This window comes from Anolis carolinensis, chromosome 3 (assembly GCF_035594765.1).
Source record: "Anolis carolinensis isolate JA03-04 chromosome 3, rAnoCar3.1.pri, whole genome shotgun sequence".
NCBI lineage: Eukaryota > Metazoa > Chordata > Lepidosauria > Squamata > Dactyloidae > Anolis > Anolis carolinensis.
In genome coordinates, this window is record NC_085843.1 from 143864836 (window position 1) to 143885768 (window position 20933).

At 38.5% G+C, this 20933-nt stretch overlaps 1 protein-coding gene across 3 annotated transcripts in view; it reads left to right on the plus strand.

Annotated features, from left to right (window-relative positions):
* klhl1 (kelch like family member 1) overlaps positions 1-20933 on the plus strand; it is a 206788-nt gene that overhangs the window by 136939 nt on the left and 48916 nt on the right. For 2 of the 3 annotated variants that reach the window (XM_062975583.1, XM_016992276.2), the window contains exon 7: positions 5985-6212. In XM_062975583.1, the coding sequence (XP_062831653.1) occupies positions 5985-6212 (228 nt within the window). The remainder of the gene's footprint in view (positions 1-5984; positions 6213-20933) is intronic. The other variant, XM_003218649.4, reaches the window with a different exon arrangement.

Consider the following 20933-nt stretch of genomic DNA (forward strand, 5'->3'; position numbering starts at 1 on the left):
GTCAGCAACTAAAGGTCTTTCACAAATGTTCTTGCTACTAACAGAGAACTAAAACAAGAATACTTGCTCTCTGAATTCTCTGGGGGGAAGGGGAGATAATTGAATATATTGTTACTATACCTCTCTGCAAATATTGTAATTAGAGGGTATTGGAGCCAGAAACGTCACTGGGCAAAGTCCTGTTTCCCTTCTGTCTTTTTGGCGTTTTCTGAACTCATGTATATTGCGACATTTTGGAGACAAACCCCCCTCTCCTCAATATAATTGAATCTAATTGCTTCAAACCAATCCTGTCCATACCAACTCAAGATTGTTTTGAATCAGTCCAATTCAGTTTGGGTTTGTGATGAATTGGTTGTATGGCTCTGATATTCACCAAGTAAATGGTTTCAAGGTGAATCTTTTTGCAGTGTCTGTTATTGCAATCAGTTCTGTAAATCATTTTTCTCCAGAAGCCCTTTGTGCTGATTCTGCTACTGCTGAAGTTGCTGCTGACATATACCATTGACCATTTTGTTCAGGATTTAGAGTTGCTGCCTCTGAGTAGGTGCAAACTGATGACCTTGGCCTAGTGATCTGCAACAGTATCTGTTGAGATAAAAAGAAATCTATTGAGGTGGAACAAATGTGATTGAACTGGGTTATTGACACAGATATCAAGAAGAAATACTTTAGAGAAAAGAAAGAACCTAGGCAGAAGGAACAGAAAAGATTGTGGTTTGCTTTTTCCATTTAATCAGAAGATAGTCAGATTTCTGCAAATAGTATTGATGGCTGTTTTTTTTTCTGATGTCTTTTGAGTATATAAAAGCACATAGGCAAGAATGCTACAGTGCTAAATCACTTATCTGATGGATTATAGCATGAAAACACAGAGAAGGAAGTGCGAGTAGTGACGCTGAAGACAACAAAGTGGGACCTCAGGATTAATACACAAGAAATTGTGTCTTCTTTCTTTTCTTTGCCACTGCCATCTCTTTCTCCTTCTGTATAACTGCATCAATAAAGTTATAGCTCCTTCTTTATATTGCCTTGTTTAGTACATACACCTGAACATTAGGAAGAACTTCCTCACTGTGAGAGCTGTTCAGCAGTGGAACTCTTTCCCCGGGACTGTGGTGGAGGCTCTTTCTTTGGGGGCTTTTAAGCAGAGGCTGGATGGCCATCTGTCGGGGGTGCTTTGAATGTGATTTCCTGCTTCTTGGCAGTGGGTTGGACTGGATGGCCCATGAGGTCTCTTCCAATTCTATGATTTTATAAAGTTTCCCCCTGATTTTTCTATGCTATTAACAATCTTAAACTTTATGCAAGTGTAGGTTTCCCCTAAGTAAGAGAAGTGTAGTGAAAAAGGAACCTATAGCTACTGAGGATCTTATCATGTGCTATATCCTGCCAAATGACTAGCCAGACATACTGATGACACAAACTGTTATATTCTGTGCTTACTTAGCTTTTTAGGTTACAAGCAAAACCACACAAGGTGAAATAAAAATGCATGTATGTTTCTTTCTTGCTATTTTTTCGGGGGGGGGGGGAGTATGCTTATTTTAGAAAACATTTTATGGCATATAATCTAGTGATTTGGGCTTGACTTTTTGTGTGTATATACAGTGTATACAGTAGATCCTTGGTATCTGCTGAGCTTTGGCATCCCCACCCCCAATTTTTTCCAGCTGTGATTGGTTTAATCAGTGGGTGCAGAATCTGTAGATACAAAGGGTTGACTATGTATATTGTGTATATGTGTATAACTATCACACATATGCACTACAAGGGTCTTCAGCCTTCTGTTGCGGTTCAGTCTGATGATGATGAAAAGGGATTTGTTGAACAGCAGTTTGTTCCTGGGAATGTTGACGTTTCTGAAATGCAGTTTGAACAGCAATGTTTCCCTGGGAATGTTGATGTTTCTGAAATGCAGGTGGATTCAGAAAGTGTTGATAGCTTAGAAAAACAGACAAAACAGATGACTGTGGATGCCTCTGAGTTTAGCAGAGATGCTGCCAAAGTTTGTGATAAGGATAAGGATGACCTTTCACTGGAGTCTGAGAATTGTCAACAAAGTCCAGATGGGAACGAGGGGGGATGAATTTGTGTTAGACAGGGATTCCAGGTTGAAATTGAAATCAGGCCCCAGACGCTGTGTGAGAATTGGAGGCAAGCATTGGGGGGGGGGGGGGGGCTAGAGTTCAAAGGAATGTGGTTTTTGGTTGCAAGGAGGTTTTAAAGGAGATGTAATTTAGGAAAGATTTTAGTCAGAGCAACATCGCTGTTGAAGATACAAGTCTTGCTTAGTTTCGGTTCATGCCTCATGTCATGTGTTTGGATTATTCTTTGAAGCTCATGTTTTCTGGTTTCTTCAGATTTGCTTGGTTATTTTTGGGACTCTGTACTTTTTTCTACGAACACTCTAAACTGTGATTGATGGATTGCACTCTCAATTGGATTATTGCTTTCTTTACTGCTTCTTATTAAGTTTTGCTATTCTTTATCAATACACTGAAAAACTCAAGCCTACTGTAGTGCAGTATGTGTGTTGTAGCAAGGTGAGCCAGTGCTGAGGTGCGACACCTTCCCTTAATTTCCACCAACTATTTTGCTTATAGACAAACTTCCAACTAGCTTTAGATTTCTCCTGAGAGGAAATTTAAGTAGCACTGTAATAACATATTTTCCAGCTTTCTGTATGGGAAGCACTGCTTGTAGTCAAAGAAATACAAAAGATCCCAAATCTTTTTTTCCATTTGGGGTACATCTTATGATCCCATCAGGCAGGCCACTTTCCCTATCATACAGCATTTGCTCTTCCATTTCAGGATGGAGCCCATTTCACAACTTCTGGCTGGGCTCCATCAGGAAAGGGGAGGCGTTCCCTGTTTCCTTGAGGATGATGGGGGGGGCAGCCAGGTGGCGATGCTTCCCCCTCATATGATGAGATCCCAAGAAAGTTGTGTGATTCAGGACATGCAGCAACGGGTCCTCCAGCCCCCCCCCCCACCCCAGGATTTTATGGATTTGCCACACTGAGGTGCATTATTACCCTTCATTTTTCTTATTTTCAACCCCGCTATGAACACTGTAGACTGTGTGTGTGTGTGTGTGTGCGTGTGTGTGTGTGTGAGAGAGAGAGACATGCAGAGAGAGATTCATGAATAATTGCAAAGGATGGTGAATAATAATGGTTTTGGGTTTTTACAAATAGATTTCTATACATTTATTCAGTGGGTTACTTTTTTAAAAGGTAGATCACAGAGGAGAAACAGGAGGAGAGTGATTACTCCCCTCTTCCTGCCTCTCACTTCTTCATGTATCCCAAACATTTGCTCCTATGAATAAACCTCTGAGATCATTGTGGGAGAGAGGGAAAACAAAGCTGTCAGACCCCTGGCTGCTGGGCACCAATAACCGTACACGGAGGCCAATCTCTATCTAATATCTTTATTAAGGAAATATTTAAAAGCAATAAAAACAAGTGAAGAATATAGTTCAGAAGCAGACCTTTCAAATGAGGTCAAATATAGTCCAAAAATATATTGTCCAATAAATGATATTAGAGTTCAAAGTTTTAATCCACTTGACCGAAACACACACTTTTGCCAAGCAATAGTGTGGGGAAATGTCAGAGTCTTAGAGTCCAATGAAGCTTGACAACAAGGCTGGAAATAAACTTGGTTCTTGGCTAGGTCCGTGACTAGAAACAAGGCAAACGTGAAGCATGGAGCAGGGTCCGTGGTTAAACAGCAAGGCAAGGCAAAGGCTTGAAAGCTTGATCCGGGAAGCAAGGAACTGGGGTTACGAAGTCCACACACGATCTCTCTCCTCAAGCTGATCAATTGACTCCGCAAAGAATCTCCCGCGCCAAACACCTATATTGGGTCTCGTTTTCCCGCCAACAAGTCTCTTTCCCTAGAGAACAAGAAGCAAAACCCAACTCTGTCCAGATGCAAGACTCCTTAGAATTTCCCAAGGGAAGCAGGCCTAATCAGTCTGTTGTTTGGCAGTGATCCGTAAACTCCTCCGTTGGGCCTCTCTAACTCCTCTGTCTCTAGAATAAGATTCCTTCCTGGGAAACGGAGGGGAGTTCTGCCCAAGGCCTGTTTTACTGAATTCTTGAGGGCAAACATCAACATCCGGCAGGTGAAGAGACTCCAGCTCTTGTTGAACCGGCGAAAACCCCATGTTTTCATCTTCATCTGCCACAATAGTACTAGGAACAGGACTACAAGGCCCATGAGGCATCACAAAAGCTTCTCATGCAATGAATTTAAACTCAAATGTATAAACCATAATGCAAAATTAATTCACAGTTAAAATGTTTCAGCTGTGTAACTATTTTGTGTACAAGACACACAAAGATACAACTGCTTGTTTCAGTTACAATGAATAGTTGCTTTGTCATCTTTAGGGAAACTTTTTTTTCATACATAGCAGACTCTGAAACATTGAACAAATGTGTATCATGTTCATATTCTTTGCAGTATTAATAAAAAATTACATTGTGGAGTGTTGTATTTGGTCTATTCTAATTAGTGAATTCATTCATTTGTATAAAGTTTCAGTTTTGAATTAATATCTGTGAAAAAATACTTTAGGATAATTGAATGCACAAATTAGTTCATATTTCTTGTAGGCTAGCAAATTAGAAGGGAATTTAATACATCCAGTTGGGCATCTAGATTATTATTGTTCTGTTACACTGGGATACAAAATAGAATTGAAATTATACTCTTTATATTAAAAACTTTAACTTTAACAAAGTTTATTTTTATTCAGATGAGTGCTGTTTATTTCCTAAAAAAGCTTTATTCTGAAATATACATATATTATACCAAATAATTTTTGTATCACTCTATAAGAAAATAGATTAGAAACCTTTAATTGCAAGCTATAATGAATGCAGTTTTCTCTGTGGTGTAATTAATGGTTGGAAAGGAAGCATAATTTGGATGTGTGAGTGTGAAAACAAAGCATACAAGGAGTTCAGTTGATACTGGTAATTGTTTTCCCTCTAGAGTATTTTAAATTCAGCTCATTTGGATATCCTTCTCACAAAAATGTGGAATGCATGATTTTGTTTTCTTTTAATTGAGACTGTGAATAGGCTCCAGCCACATCTTGTCTGCATTTAAACCACATAAACAGCTGCAGCATCTGATACAAGTGGGTGGAACTGTAACAGAAGAGAAAGTGAAAAATCTTTAAGCACAGGCTTCAGATAGAAGTCCATAGGCACAATAAATACAGGTTGAGTGTCCCTTGACCAACATACTTTGGACCAGAAGTCTTATGAATTGTGTATGTGGGGGAGATTTGGAATATTTGCAAATACATAATGAAATATCATGGAGATGGTACCCAAATCTCAACACAAAATTCATTCTGCTTCTTATAGCCTGAAGGATTTTTTTTTTTTGTGAAGCAAAGTTTGTGGACATTGAACTTTTAGCAAGCAAAGGTTTCAGTATCTCAGGCACCTATGTGGACAATTTTGGATTTTGAGGCCTTCCAGGACATTCAGATAACGGATACTCAACCTATATGAGGAGACAGTGAAGTTCGATAGAATGTAAATTCCTCCGTTTTAAATGTAACATAATTGATATCTTCCACAACCCATAAAGCTAGTTTTCAAGAAGAAAATGGCAAGTACAATTTACACCGCTTGTTGTAAGTCGCCCTGAGTCCCCTCGGGTGAGAAGGGTGGGTAGAAATGTAAATAAATAAATAAATAGAAAGATCTCAAAGAAAGTTTATTTGTACTATTAGCTGGGTTCAGGGTTATGGAATTTTGCCAGCATTGTGCGTGCGTGTGTGTGTGATTTTTTTTTTCACTTTTAAAATCAACTAGATTATATAGATCCAGACATTGTTTTCTCAATGGAAAAAAAGGAAAATCTTGAAAGCATTATTGTAACTATCTATAAACCAGGTGTAAAGTTTTGTGTAGAAATCCTCTTATTAATTACATTATTGATGTTTCTTAGCAGGTGCTACCACCATAGAGAAGTATGATCTCAGGACAAATATATGGATCCAAGCAGGAGTGATGAATGGCAGAAGACTGCAGTTTGGTGTGGCTGTCATTGATGACAAACTCTTCGTTATAGGAGGTCGCGATGGTTTAAAGACATTAAACACCGTTGAATGTTACAATCCAAAGACAAAGGCGTGGACTATTTTGCCTCCAATGTCAACTCATAGGCATGGCTTAGGTAAGAATGACATTTTCCAAAGTTTTCTGTGATTAAAGTGTTTAATTTGCAGTGGAAAACCTACTGATCACCATCAATTAAATTGTATATTCTGTACTTACATTTGTGCAAGATGGAACAAGAATATTAAGTGCATTTTTGTGGGAACAACACATACTAGGCCTTCGCAAGATTTTTAAAATTTTGTTTGATTAACTTATTTTGACTGGCCATCAATTTGATTCAGACTCAAACCTGGTTAGTGTCTGAACTGGACCTGCAAGTAATGGAAATTGCCACACATTCCCTCAACTTCCATTAAGAAATCAAAATGATCAAAGTGTCTTCAGATTTTGAAAGTGTTGCTTCACACAGCCAAGGCATCACAATCACACAGCACTAGCTGCTGTGCAAAGCCACCCATCACCATGACAGTAATTTGCCACTATCCTGTGTTTTAGGAATGCAACAGAACAGTGGCAAGCATGCAGTTACAAGGGTTGAATGAAAAGTAATGCCTCCACCTTCGTTACTTGGGTTTGGATGGAAATATTTTAATAAATCAAAGTCAGAAATAATCCTTAGAATGTGTTCTTTAACTACCACCATTTACTTTTCCACATAATCACCAGACAATTGGATACATGTCTGCCAACGATAAACAAGTTTTCTGAAGCCGTCACAGAAGAAGTCGATACTCTGTTTCCGCTACCAGCGTCTCACAGTTCTCTCAATGTCTTCATCAAAAGAAGCATAATGATGTCCCCGCAGATCTTTTTTCATTATCTGGAACAGATGGAAGTCAGACAGTGCTAAATTTGGACTGTATGGAGGATTCCGTATGGCGGTGAGATTCAGTCTCTGAAGTTCTGCTGTGGTAGCATGTGAAATGTGTGGTCTGGCATTGTCATGCTGCAGGAAAACATTTCCCCTTTCCTTGCGGACTCTTGTTAGCTGTTGTTTCAAATTTCGCAGCGTTATGATGTAACACTTTGAATTTATTGTTGTTCCACGTTCAAGGAAATCAACATGGATAACACCACCTGCATCCCCGAACCCTGTTGCCATTATTTTTTCCATCTGAGGGCTGTGTCTTGAATTTCTTTTTCTGGGGTGAGTCTTTGTGTCGATATTCCATAGACTGACGCTTTGTCTCCGGATCATAATGGTATACCAATGTTTAGTCTCCTGTCACAATTGAATGGAGAAAGGCATCACCTTCATTCTCGTAACGTGAGAGGAGTTTCTGGCAAATTTCAAGTCTGTGTGCTTTCATTTCTGTCATCAGCATCCTGGGTACCCATCGAGCACAGATCTTCTGATAGCCAAGCAAAGCAATAATGTGACCCACATATTCTTGTGAAATGCCAGTTATGCTTGAAATTTCTCTCTGAGTGATACAACAATTGTCCTGAATCAATCTGTCAAACTTTGGCTTGTGAAATTTGGTGGTTGCTGTCACAAGACGTCCAACTCTTTGTTTGTCACGCAAGTCATATGTTCCCACCTCAACATCTCGCCCAATGAAGTACAGTAACTCACAACAACACAATCACCATAAGCAGCTTTCATTCTCTGATGAATCTCCTTTGAGGTGACACCTTCTGCTGTCAAGAATTCAATGACTGCACTTGCTTAAGTCTCATTGACCGACCGTCTGTGCAAGGTTCCATACTTTGCACTTTAACAACACAACCGTTCCATACTAAGGCTTCCCGGCAAATGGAACTGTAGAGGAGAGTCTACTGAACAAGCCAGTACCTGCCACAGTACTGCCATCTGTTGAGGAGTTACGAAGGTGGAGGCATTACTTTTCATTCAACCCATGTATAGCCTGAGTTCTACTTATATATTTACCTAACAAAAATTCATAAACAAATTATCCTTTTAAAATACAATATTGATTGAAAACAAATTTTAAAAAATAGGGCTAAAATTGGAGGGAGGCAGGATATTGGTAGTGCCAATAAAACTATTATTGCAATAGTACTCAGGTTCAAACAAAGATTTGCTCACAAATAAGAAGTTATCAGGAGGGATTGATAAAAGGCTGGAAAAGGAGAACTGAAGATTAGTTACTAGTACAGTGAAAGAAGTTCTAATAAATGGAAAACGATCACATGGCTCCAACAACCCTCAATTAATCTATCTGCCTCTAACAGGACCATAGAATAATATTTTTTCAACATCTTTCCCCTCAAGCGAATCTCCCATCTCTTCTTCTTTGTCCTGTGTTTTTTTCTCCTGTTCTGTTGCTTTCTGCAACATTTGAGAAGCACTAATTTTTTTTAATGCAGTTTGATACTTGAATCGGTCCAAACAGGTTTGGACATATTTGGATTAGTCCAATCAGCCTGCTGCAGCTTGGCATACAACTGAAACTGAACTTGTTACACAGCCTTAGCAGAAACAATTCTCTGTATAGAATTGTTGACTAGGGAGGATAGCTATATGGACAAAACCTAGCTGATTCCAAATAGTTCTGGAAAAGGGATACAGTGCACAGTGATTTATCAAAGCTAAATTATGTGAACAGTGCAAAAGGAACAACTGTTAGGGAGAGCAACCAGTCAGCAGAACACCTATATGAAATCGCTGTGATGTGCTAAACTGCTCAGACAAGTGAAAACATGAATTTCAAGGAGGATGTCAGAGGAAGGCACATACTCGCAAAATTACCTCTATTCCTTGTCTACAAAAATTTTATGAAAATAACTTGAAGGCACATATACATATATATTTTATATGGCTGAATGCTGAATTAGTACATGCAAAGTAGCAAGTATGTTCATACTACTTACAAAAGAATCTGTTTTATTTCAAACTCTTGCTCATAGATTGCTGACTTTGCAACACAAACCTCTCCCTTGTTGACAGCTTCATTGCTTGAGACCTGTACTAGGTTAAGATTTATCACTGGATAATTATATTATATTATTATCCGCTTATTGTTTTTTTTAAAAAAAATGCCATCTTTAAATCCAAAAACAACTAAGTTATTTTAATTTTTATCAAACGTGTATTTGATCTTCATGTATTTGAACATATGATGGCAAGGGCTTTTTAATTTTATTTGTCAATAGAAGCTTTTAACTAGACGATACTGTATTTTGTTTTGTTTTGTTTTCAATATATTTATTCATGTTTTAATTGTATTTTTATTCTGTTTAACTATAAGCCACCAGGGGTCTTGTATTTGGAAGAAAGTGGGATAGAAATATATAAATAAAAATACATTCTCCCTGACCTGATTTCTTTGATATAATTTTCTATGGGTGCAGTTTTAAAAATATAAAATATGACTTTCCGAACGGTGTTCTCTCATAGTACTTTCTCAGGACAATAGTTCATATGTTTTCTTTTCAGTTAGAGACTGACAAATAGCTCATAAAGCTACTTTCTGTATCAGCTACTAAAAACTGCTTTTCTATTCATTTGCTGATGGAGAGGTGACAGTTGTATGTATGATTCAGATATCCTGGAACTATGCATAGTTTATTATCCTACAGTTTTGATTTTTATGTGTGAGAGAATTATTTATGTTTTTCTGTTGCAAAGGCTAATTTGCTGGCCATGTAAGAAGTGCCATTGTACTAGCTGTCATTTCTCAAAAATGCTGCTGTTATTCAACAATTAAATAACAACCTTAGGATGTTCAGGAAGATGACAATAGACCAGAGTTAAGTGTTGTGTATTCTTGGTTTTTTTAAAAATCATTTTACCATTCAATCTTATCAATAATGATTACAAAACATAATGTATGGAAAGCAAATAAGATAAATAAAATATAAAATAATCAAGAAACACACAATTTTAAAGAAAATATGTTTTCATGGTTTAAGTATCCTGTTGAGTGACATTTGATTTGTTACATTTTGTGCCATGACTCATGGCCAAACCAAGTACTGAATATGGCTACCAAATGTGAAAGCTAGGGGACATCAGAATCCATTATACAGTTGTCTCCCTATTACAAAGTTCAATTTTTATGTCTTTATATTATGGTAACACTTCTTATTTTTACTAGAACATGTCTAAAAAACACTGTGAAGAGGGAATATGTCTTTCAGAATTTTTAAGAGACATAAACAAATTATTATTATTTTGTGTGAAAAGCATTGCATAATAAATAAATTTAAAACTAGTAAAATAAAGGGATCACATGCAGCTAAGTAGTTTTAGACAAAATGCAGGCAACAGCAACAGCAACTGCATTGTCTGTGGCTTTAAACAACTCTTCCTCTTTACATGCGGCAGGAAATTGTGAGCAAGCTTATATATGCGGAGTTGTTTGATCTGCTACCCAGACACACAAGGCGGGGGATTCCTCTAGGTAGTGCCATCCTACCAGGTTGTCTTTTGATCTGACCACTCAGCTTCTGAGTCTGTTCAGGGACTTTCAAGTTGCCCATTCTTGGTTTGCCCCTGGAGGAAGGCACTCATGGGGAACCATCCAATTGGCATGGCCTGATTCAGCTGCCCAGAAGGATACTCTTGCTGTTGCTGGAGGGACATTAAGAGGAGTAGTGTTTCTAATGAAGCTTTTCCTTGATTTTAGTCTACTGGGAGGTGGCTGATAGCCAGGCAGTGAATGGCTTTCACAGTGTTCAACTTATTTCTCTCACAGTTAGCAGCAACTTCACATCACACATTTGGGGGGGGGGGGTGCCAGCTAGCTTGTAGAGTTTATCAACAGGTGTAAGTTTAAGGCATCCTGTGATTATTCTCCATGTTTGTTCAGTGCTATGTTCACCTGCTTCACGTGGACAGACTTGTGCCAAACAGGGCAAGCATACTCAGCAGTTGAGTAAGACAAGGCCAGGGCTGATGTTCTTATTAATTTTGGGTCTGTACCCCATGCACTGCCAGCAAGCTTCTACAGGATGTTATTGCGTGCAGCTACTTTGTGCTTGATATTCATAGTGTTTCCTAAATGTTAGTGTTTGATCTAAGGTGACACCAAGATATTTAGGATAGAAACAGTGTTTGAGCTCTTGGCCTTCCCAGGTAACTTTCAGTTTCCTGTTGGCTTCACAGTTACGTAGGTGGAAAGCACACACTTAGGCTTCAAGTGGTTATCTTTATAGTAGCTGGAGAGATCTTTTAAGACATTAATGAGTTGGTTTTCAACTGTTTCAAAATCTTTTGCTTGTGTTGTTAGGCCAAGGTCATCAGCATATATAAAGTTCTTTGTGAGTGGTGGCTGAAGCTGGTTGTTCTTAAAGATGTTAAACAAGGTTGATGCAAGAACGCTGCCTTGGGGTAAACCATTCTTTTGCCCCACAAATTGAGACATTATTTAAAACAAATATAAATAGATCCTGACAAAATCTATTTCTTCAGTTACCATTTCACATTAAATGAAATGTGTGAATTGACTGTAAAGCATGGATACCACATGTTCCAATAATTTTAGGGCACATATATACTAATCACTTAAGTCAGTTTCAAACCAGTATTGAAGAAACTGGCTTTGCTGTGCAAATGAATAGATTATGGAACCAATTTGGGGCCCATATGGTGAAATACTGTATATACCCAAGTATAGACCGAGTTTTTCAGCCCTTTTTTAAGGCTTAAAAAATGCCCCTCGGCTTATACTCGGGTGAGGGTCCTGGCAGGAAAGTGTGGGGCTTAAAGACCAGGACCCTCACCTCGAGAGAGGAGGAGAGGAAGGCCTCTTCTTTCCTCTCGGCAGAACAGTTGCACTGTGCCCTTCTCCTCCTCCCTCGTCCTTCCTTTCCCCTCCATGGACTGAGGGGAGTGAAGGCATGCTCCACAGAGGCTGTGTTTGCTCCCTTCTTCCCCCCCCTTCCCTCTGCTGCTTGCCTTCCTTGCCTGCCTGCAAAAGAGAAATCTGAGGCAAGTCTGCTGAGCTCTTTCACTGCCTTTTTTTTTTCTCCTTCCTTCTTCCTTTTCCTCTTCACTTCCTCTTCACTTTTCCTCCTCTTCCTCTCCTGTGTTGTCCCTGCCATACTGGGTAAGAAGCAGGAAGGGAGCGAGGGGACTAAGGCATGCTCCAGAGAGCCTGCATTTGCTCCCTCCTTCTCCTCCCCCCTTCCCTTCCCCTACATTCTCCTGTGTTGTCCCTGCCATACTGGGTGAGAGACAGGGGAAGGGTGGGGAGTGAGGGGAATGAAGACATGCTCCAGGGAGCCTGCGTTTGCTCCCTCCTCCTCCCCCCCTCCTTTGCTTCTCCCCTCCGTTCAAGGCCTGGCTTTTTTCTGCCTAGGTGAATCCCTTGTTGGGAGGTGTTAGCTAACACCGCCCAACAAAGGATTCCCTCAGGCAGAAAAAAGCCAGGCCTTAATGCTGTAAGCTTATTCAATGCTAATTAAGGTGGCCAATTGCAACAGTCACACTTACCTCAAGCAGACAAGAGTTCTTTCCCCACCCTGAACATTCCACAGATATATAAACCCCACTTACTGATTGATTCTTGTCTGGAATTCCCTGCTTTGAGTCTTGCTCTTTATTTATTGTTTTGATTTTAGAATTTTTTAAAATACTGGTAGCCAGATTTTGTTTGTTTTCATTGTTTCCGCCTTTCTGTTGAAATTGTCCACATGCTTGTGGATTTCAAGAGAAGGCATGCCCCACGGAGGTAAGAATAGAGTAGAAAGAGACCCCCAAAGGCCATGTAGTCCAACCCTCTCCTGCTCCCATCCAGGAAAAGTACAATAAAAGCTCCCAAAAGTGGCAACCCAGCCTATAATAATAATGATAATAGTAAATAATAATAATAATAATAATAATAATAATAATAATAGTAATAATGTAGGGAGAGATCCCCAAAAGCCATGCAGTCCAACCCTCTCCTGCTCCCATGCAGGAAAAGCACAATAAAAGCTCCCAAAAGTGGCAACCCAGCCTATGATGATGATGATGATGATGATGATGATGATGATGATGATGATGAAAGAGACCCCCAAAGGCCATGTAGTCCAACCCCTTCCTGCTTTCATGCAGAAACACCACAATAAAAGCCCCAAAAAGTGGCAACCCAGCCTCTAATAATGCACTTCATTTTTACTGCCTAAGTGGAGTATCTTGCATTTATCCCTATTGAACTTCCTTTTGTGGTTTTGGCCAATCATCTCTCTAATCTGTTAAAATCATTTTGAATTTTGCTCCTGTCTTCTGGAGTATTAGCTATCCTTCCCAATTTGGCAGCGTCTGCAAACTTGATGATCATGTCTTCTAACTCTAGATCTAAGTAAAGAAAAATAAAGATGTTGTACAGAACCGGGCCCAGGACAGATAAAGAGGAAGCAAAGCAAGCACTCAGGAAAGAAGGGAAAAAAAGAGGCAGAACCCATTTTTATTTTTGAAAGTTACCAGTAGCTGCTGCATTTCCCACCCTCGGCTTATACTCAAGTCAATAAGTTTTCCCAATATTTTGTAGTAAAATTAGGTGCCTCGGCTTATATTCCGGTCAGCTTCTACTCGAATATATACGGTACCAATCATGGAGCACTGATGTGCATTAAGGGCTTTCTTTTGTGCTCTGAACTGCATTAAATGATCAGTGCAGATGGGCCTCAGACCCACTGATGCATCATAGGGCATCAGTGAAGTTCAAGATTGGAAGATGGCATGGAGATGGGAGGGGAGGATAAACTAAAGATGTTCTCATTATTTTACATATGCAGAAGAGGAATAATGGTAAGCAAATGGATCCTTGGACTCTCCATCTAGTATACAAGTTTGAAAAGCTTCCCCTCACATACCATTGTCAGCAGCTTCTTCCTATTACTGAGTTGGATACAGACTAAGTTGGTTGGATTTCAATCACATTGAAGTCAACCAGAATTGATTTTAATAGCTTCTAGAGCAAAGAGAAAAATATTAGTGAAAAAGAAAGATAGCAGCAGATTCAGACAATCCCATGGCTTGATAAAATACAAACATTCACAGGACACAAAATGTTGTGTTTTTATAAAATTTGCATCTCATCCTGTGTATCTCATGGCTGCTTAAGTTGTTTTCTCCCTCATTGACATCTATAAATTAAGTTGATTTAATGGTGACTTGTTCAGGGTCATTCCAAGAGCTCTATGAATTTGAACTGGAATCTACAACAGGTTCTCTCAAATACTTAACTTGCAGAGTGAAGCAGAAGCTATTATACCAAGCAGCCAACTGCAACAAACAGCTGTGTGGCTCCAATACCCATAAAAATAAGCTCTGTGCAATGCATCAGGACAAACCAGAGATTCCAAATACAGTTCTTTCCATGTCACATGCTATTACCTTTAGATATATCTTTTTTGGTTAATTCTTTATTAAGTCAGGTTAATGCAAAGAGTATTTTACAGAAAAGATTTCTACTCTGATTAGCTTACCAGCAGAAAGTAACCACTGAGAAACGATACATAGTGAAAATGAATGACTGAATAAACAAGTAATGCATACGCATTTAGTTAAGGTAGTGTATAAAGTTTCAAAAAGGATTATTACTGAAGGATCATGCCAAATTCTTTAAATGTGTGCTAGTTAAAAAGTACAGATTGATGGTGCACTTATTATTAATGCTTTATCCTTTCTTCAGCAAAGTTTGTTCTATTCAGAATAATTATGTATTTCAATCAAATATTTTGATACTGTATATTGCATAGATCCACATTCAATTCTTATTACAGTAGAGTCTCACTTATCCAACATAAACGGGCTGGCAGAACGTTGGATAAGCGAATATGTTGGATAATAAGGAGGGGTTAAGGAAAAGCCTATTCAACATCAAATTAGGTTATGCTTTTACAAATTAAGCACCAAAACATCATGTTATACCACAAATATGACAGAAAAAGTAGTTCGATACACAGTAATGCTATGTAGAAATTACTGTATTTACGAACTTGGCACCAAAATATCATGGTGTATTGAAAACATTGACTACAAAAAAGCATTGGATAATCCTCAACGTTGGATAAGCGAGTGTTGGATAAGTGAGACTCTACTATAAAATAAAAAGGGGGAGGTGAGGCATTGGGTTCAAATTTTGAAAAACTAACTAGATTTATCATAGGGAAATAATAGGGGGGTGTACTGAGCTTCCATGTATGTGGTTAATTCATTCTTGGTTATATTTCAGATTTTAATGAGCTATCCAAAGTCCTGAATCTATCCTTACATTTGGTTCAGGTAATGATGATAGGTAGCACTGGACGCCTAAATAAAAGCACTGAAGAAAGAAAGAAAACTGTAATGCGTATTAGGCCTCTCCTCCTCTCTGTCCTCCAATTATATTTTGATCCTTTCCTAAGTGGAGACAGAATATGTACAAACCCCTCATTATTTTCCAGTGTTTACCAGGCTTTCTGAACTGTTAATCCAAGCCCTGTTGGACCTTGAGATGATACTTAGGCAAAGGTATTCAGGCAAATAAACCTGTCTTAAATTCATCTTTCTGGAAGTTCAAGCTATTTATTACAGATTTTGCAAAGATGTTCTCAGACACTGGTTTCATATTACTTCCTGGCTAATAAAATTGAAAATTTATTTCACTGATCCTTATGAAAAAATGAGGAAACCAAGTCACAACTTGCATTATAGAAAACGTCAACCTCCTCCTGCAGAAATCAGTGAATTAAAATTCCTAGGGATCTCTTTGCCTCTCCCCCCTCCCCCCTCATAGTTTAAGTATTCTAGAACAACTGCAACACGGCTTTCTTCTGCAATAAATTCTTTCCTTTAATAAGTCTATTTCAATTAATTGGCAGTAGATAACTTTAAGAATCCTTTCAATCTCTGCAGGAGAATTTGTATTGCATTTTAAATCAAGGTCTAATGATAGTTAGCAATATTCTTATTCCTTTTCCTTATTCTTTTAATCACAATCCATAATAGTTTAACAAGAGGTCTGTCGGTGTTTGCAGTGGATTAAATCACTGTGCAATGGAACATAGACTAATAATTTCTATCCTTATCAGCAATTTATTTAGAATTCAATAACATTTCCCAACAGAAATGTGGATATAATCCTTATTTTTATGCCGACCCAACTAGAACAGATTGTGAACATTAGTAAAGAAACTAATAACAAAAATAACTTTTTCCTATATCCTTTTATGTTACTAAACACTACTTGCTCCCTTGGTTTATGCTTTATTAATTGTGTTTGTAGTGGCCCACAGATATGTCTAAATAATATATATCCAAATAAGATATAATGTGTGTGAATTTTAATTGAATATCATGTTGACTTGGCCATAATTACTATGGCATTACATACTCCACTGTTCATGGCATGAGCAGGGGAAAATATAGTTTATCACACAGTGGCAAGATGAAGTGCCTTCTGCCCTGCTTAGAGCATGTAGCACCATTTTACATTTACATTTTACATTTTAACCTTATTGCGTAGTACTTGCTTTTGAAAATGGAATATTAGGAAACCACCTTGGGACATGCACATTAGGATGGAATGCATGAAAAGTGATTGCCCGAATAAACTGACATACTTTGGTTGGTTTTGGTGAAAGTCGAGGATCCATGAAAGAACTACTCCTACCACAAGAGTACTGCATAGCTTACTCTACAGTGAGTTCATGGGTTGGGATGGGAGTAGAGCATTAACAGTCCTTCTTGTGATGAGAACTTATATCTCCTTCCTTCCAGGGATTCTGCACCACTTGATGTAACCCTTAAGGAAGTAGTAACTGACAAATAATGAATTTAAGCCATGTTTTGACTTCACTGGCTAATAGCTTTTGTGACCCAGATAGAGGTTTCACTCATTTCATGAGTTGGGTGGTGGGGGAGGGGGGTGCTTGTGAAGCACATGGTCATGTAGCCAATTTTGTTTTTTCAATTGTCATTTTCTCACAACCTTTGACATCGATTGTGGATCTGATATTTTGTGGCCATTGGTAACATATGGAGAGTCCCCTTAAAGAACTCAAGGTACATGGAGAGCAATTGAGTTGCCGCAACTTGGGTACAAATGACTTTTCTGCACCTCCTGGTAGCAGGGAGACCACACCGGGGCATCCACTCAGATGGACCATTTCCTGTATCCCCACCAGTTCTGGAGTTAAGGCCAAAGGGGTTATCAGTTATCAGGTGAATTTGTCAGTGCCTTGATCCAAACCCATGCATGTGTCAATCCTATCGATAGTTGCACCCCTTAAAATTCATGGCCCACCTCTTCCATTTAATATATGTGTTAGTATGTTATATCATGTGGAGCACCCCTGAGCATACAAATAATTGCTCTGATCAGTGTGATCCAACCCATGAGTCGCATGCAGCCCACCAATTCCTTTTTATTAGCCCTTGCCCTTTTTAATGGAAAAACATTTTAATTTAACATTTGGAAAAAAATTGTTTACCCTTTTTCCTGCTTTACTACAATATGTAATTCGTTTTCTTTCTGGAATGTCTCTGGCCCTCACATTCCTATACTAAAGTTTGATTGGCTCTCAGATAATTAAAGGTTGGACCACACTGGCTCATCTAAAATTCTTAGAGTCAGCTGTAATTTCTAAGGAAAATTTCTTTTTATCTTTTAAATGTCCTGTAAAATTGAAGAGCTATGCATTTAGTTTTTAAAATATTCTTTGTGTGTATGTATTCTCAAAATACTTATTTTATATGTCATGTTCATCTACAATCCATACATATACTTGACTGTGCAGACTGCTGCTGAAAGGCAGCCATTTGAGTTACGTTTGGTGAGACTTTTGTATCAGACATCCTCTTGTACCCCAGACTACATAAAAATGTCATAATAATTACATACTATATTTAGAGGGTGTCTGTGAACCTATTTTTGTATTTTAAAAGCCATGCCATTAATATGCTCCTGGAATACATATTTTCCCACTGAAATCAGTGGGACATCAGGGTAAATGTGACTTACATTATACTGTCAAATATATTTCATTACATTTTTATAAGATGACAGAAAGTTAGCACGGGTTGTGTGGAAAACCCAGAAATTCCTAACATTTTTCTATTTGACCTAAAGCAACTAAAGGGAAGTGATAGATTTAACTGAGAACCACAGTAGTACCAAGGGGTTGTTACCTCCCTGTGCTATAACTCTGATTTGTTTGCTTCCTTGAAGCTATGAGATGTGCTGGGGAAATCGTTACACTTCTTCATTCCCCTGAAACTATTCCAAGCCTATTGAATAACTCAGGATGAGGAGGTGCTTGGATCAGAACCACAGTACAAAAAAAGTGACATTTAAACCTAATTTGTCTACTCCGCTTGAGTATCATACATGTAAAACGTTTTAAAAATCTACATTTTAGATGTAGATTTTTTCTTACGTTGTTTGTTTTTTGTGCAAACAGATATATTTTTATTATTGTTTTATATAGCTTAAATGTTAATAAAATGATTAAATGAAGGTTTAGGCTCATAGCCAAGATCCAACTGCTTCCTTACCCATAATTGCTTTTCAAAGCAACAAAAAAGATGTCAGGACAGATATTACAATTCTCCTATGTCACAACTAGTTTAATCCTGTCCTTAAGAAGGGAAAATGTGATATCATTCACATCACTCAAATGTTTGCGCTTCATAGTATTTGAGTAATTTTTCTGATAAATTTTGTTTTTCCCCTTATTCTTTCTAACATTGTATTCTGTTTCAAATTAATATATTTTATCTGAAATCACTAGAAGCTCTTTAGTTCCATCAGAAACTCAGAAACAAGCACTTAATATGTAATTGTGAGGAAAGCTACTTGGGCCAAACTTGATTTCAGAAATCAATACTCATGGCCTAGTTTTAAGCCCATCTGATGATTTCTCAAAGTTCCTTTTTCCCAATTTTGTTGAATTGTAAGCCTCGGATAGCATTTAAATTCTTCTGTTTAGCTCTGTTTTTCTCCTCATTATCTTCTTTAAAGGTCCAATTTGGCTTCCAAGTTTCTTGCATAGTTTTCCATAATTTTCCTGCCAAACTAATTTATCTTATAAGCAGCTAAATTGGAATTGATTAGCTTGATCAAAACAGAGGAGTGTTTTATTTTATTCAACTGCATTCACTTGAAATAGTTTATTATCAGAAAGCTTTTCCTAGAGAGAAAAATCTAGTAATACCATAGATGTTTCTCACAAAAGCAAAACACATTATAAAGAAAAATCAATTTCTGGGTTTTAACCTTGAAAAGCCACAAATGGCTTGGGACAAGGTGAAGTGAAAAACTGCAATTATACATATTTACTTGTGGATGACATGCTTGACATATGGCAACCCCATAATAGCAGTTTTCAGACAAGGAATACTTGGTTCCTAACTGATACTAGCTTCAGGCAGCCCAGGGAAATGGGATGGCAGTGCCCTGTCATCCTCCACCCCTTCTCATTGTGGCTGTCCCCATCCATGACACCCCACCTATCTTGGTGTCAACCAGAGAAGCTGTGTGCTGATGGGGTGAGAGGGGGCATTTTCCTCTCCCGGCTTTCCTATCATGTGGATGCTATTGCTGATATCAGCCAGAGCATTGAAGACCAGGTATTTCATGTGTTGTGGTTCAGGACAGCTGTGAAAATAGGGCAGCGGACCCCTAGTTTGACTGCCCAGCAGAGCCAAAATGTATTCAATATGGCTGGATAGTAGGGACTCCTAGCCATCTCTGAGGCAGTTCAGAGAGTCCCTACAAGGGCACCATGTGTGGCCAATCCAGGGTCCCATACACTGGATCGGCCACACATCACATGTCAGTGTAAAAAGGTCCTAAGAAGATCTGAGGCTTCTTCCCCTCCCTCTGTTGGATAAGATGTAACTTCCAGGTAAAACACAGAGCTGGAATGAATTCTGAATCTGAGCAGGGAGGAAAACAGAAAACAAACAATATTGGTCAAGTCCCAGCTTTAAGTTCAACCTGCTCACAGCACTAGCAGAGATTGATAAAGTTCATATCAAGCCTTTGTATTTAATTAAACTCTTGAGTTACACAAAGAACAACAGAATGTGCATGAGCAATATCTAATGCATGTGTGCTATTTCTTATCTGACATTTATGTGACCAGAACAGAATGTATTCAGAACTTGTTTGTTGTTCTCAGGGTCTAGCGCTGCATTTAACCACAACATCTCATTGTTGTCCCTAGGCACATGATATTGCAATTACAGCATTTCTTGCATAACACAAATGATGGAGCTCAGCAAACAATGCAGGACACGAGAAAACTTTTCAAAATGGAATGTATTACCCTCACTAAAGTAGATCAGCATACAAGTAAACTTTTAGTTCTTATTTTATGCCAATACCTATACTCTCCCCCACATTAAAAAAAATATAAGGGTGCTATGATGGCGTGAGGTTTTCTACTTCTCTAATATTCCCCTTTTAAAACCCATAGGTACAACGCAATGGTGGCTTCGGTGTTCTTTTTGGAATGCTAGCAATACTGAATTATATATTGATACAATTACTACAAATGAACTGTGGCATGTTCTTGGTGGTATGGGGATACCAAGTCACCTTGTCTGTCTCCTGACAAATCTGTATAAAGACCAAGTAGCCACAGTAAGAACAGATCAGGGAACAACAGACTGGTTCAAGATTGGGAAAGGAGTGTGGCAGGGCTATATACTTTCATCCTACCTATTCAACTTGTACGCAGAGCACATCATGCGTCATGTGGGGCTTGACAATTCCAAGGCCAGAGTTAAAATTGCTGGAAGAAACATTAACAACCTTAGGTATGCAGATGATACCACTCTGATAGCCGAAAGTGAAGAAGAGCTGAGGAGCCTTACCTCCAAGGTGAAAGAAGAAAG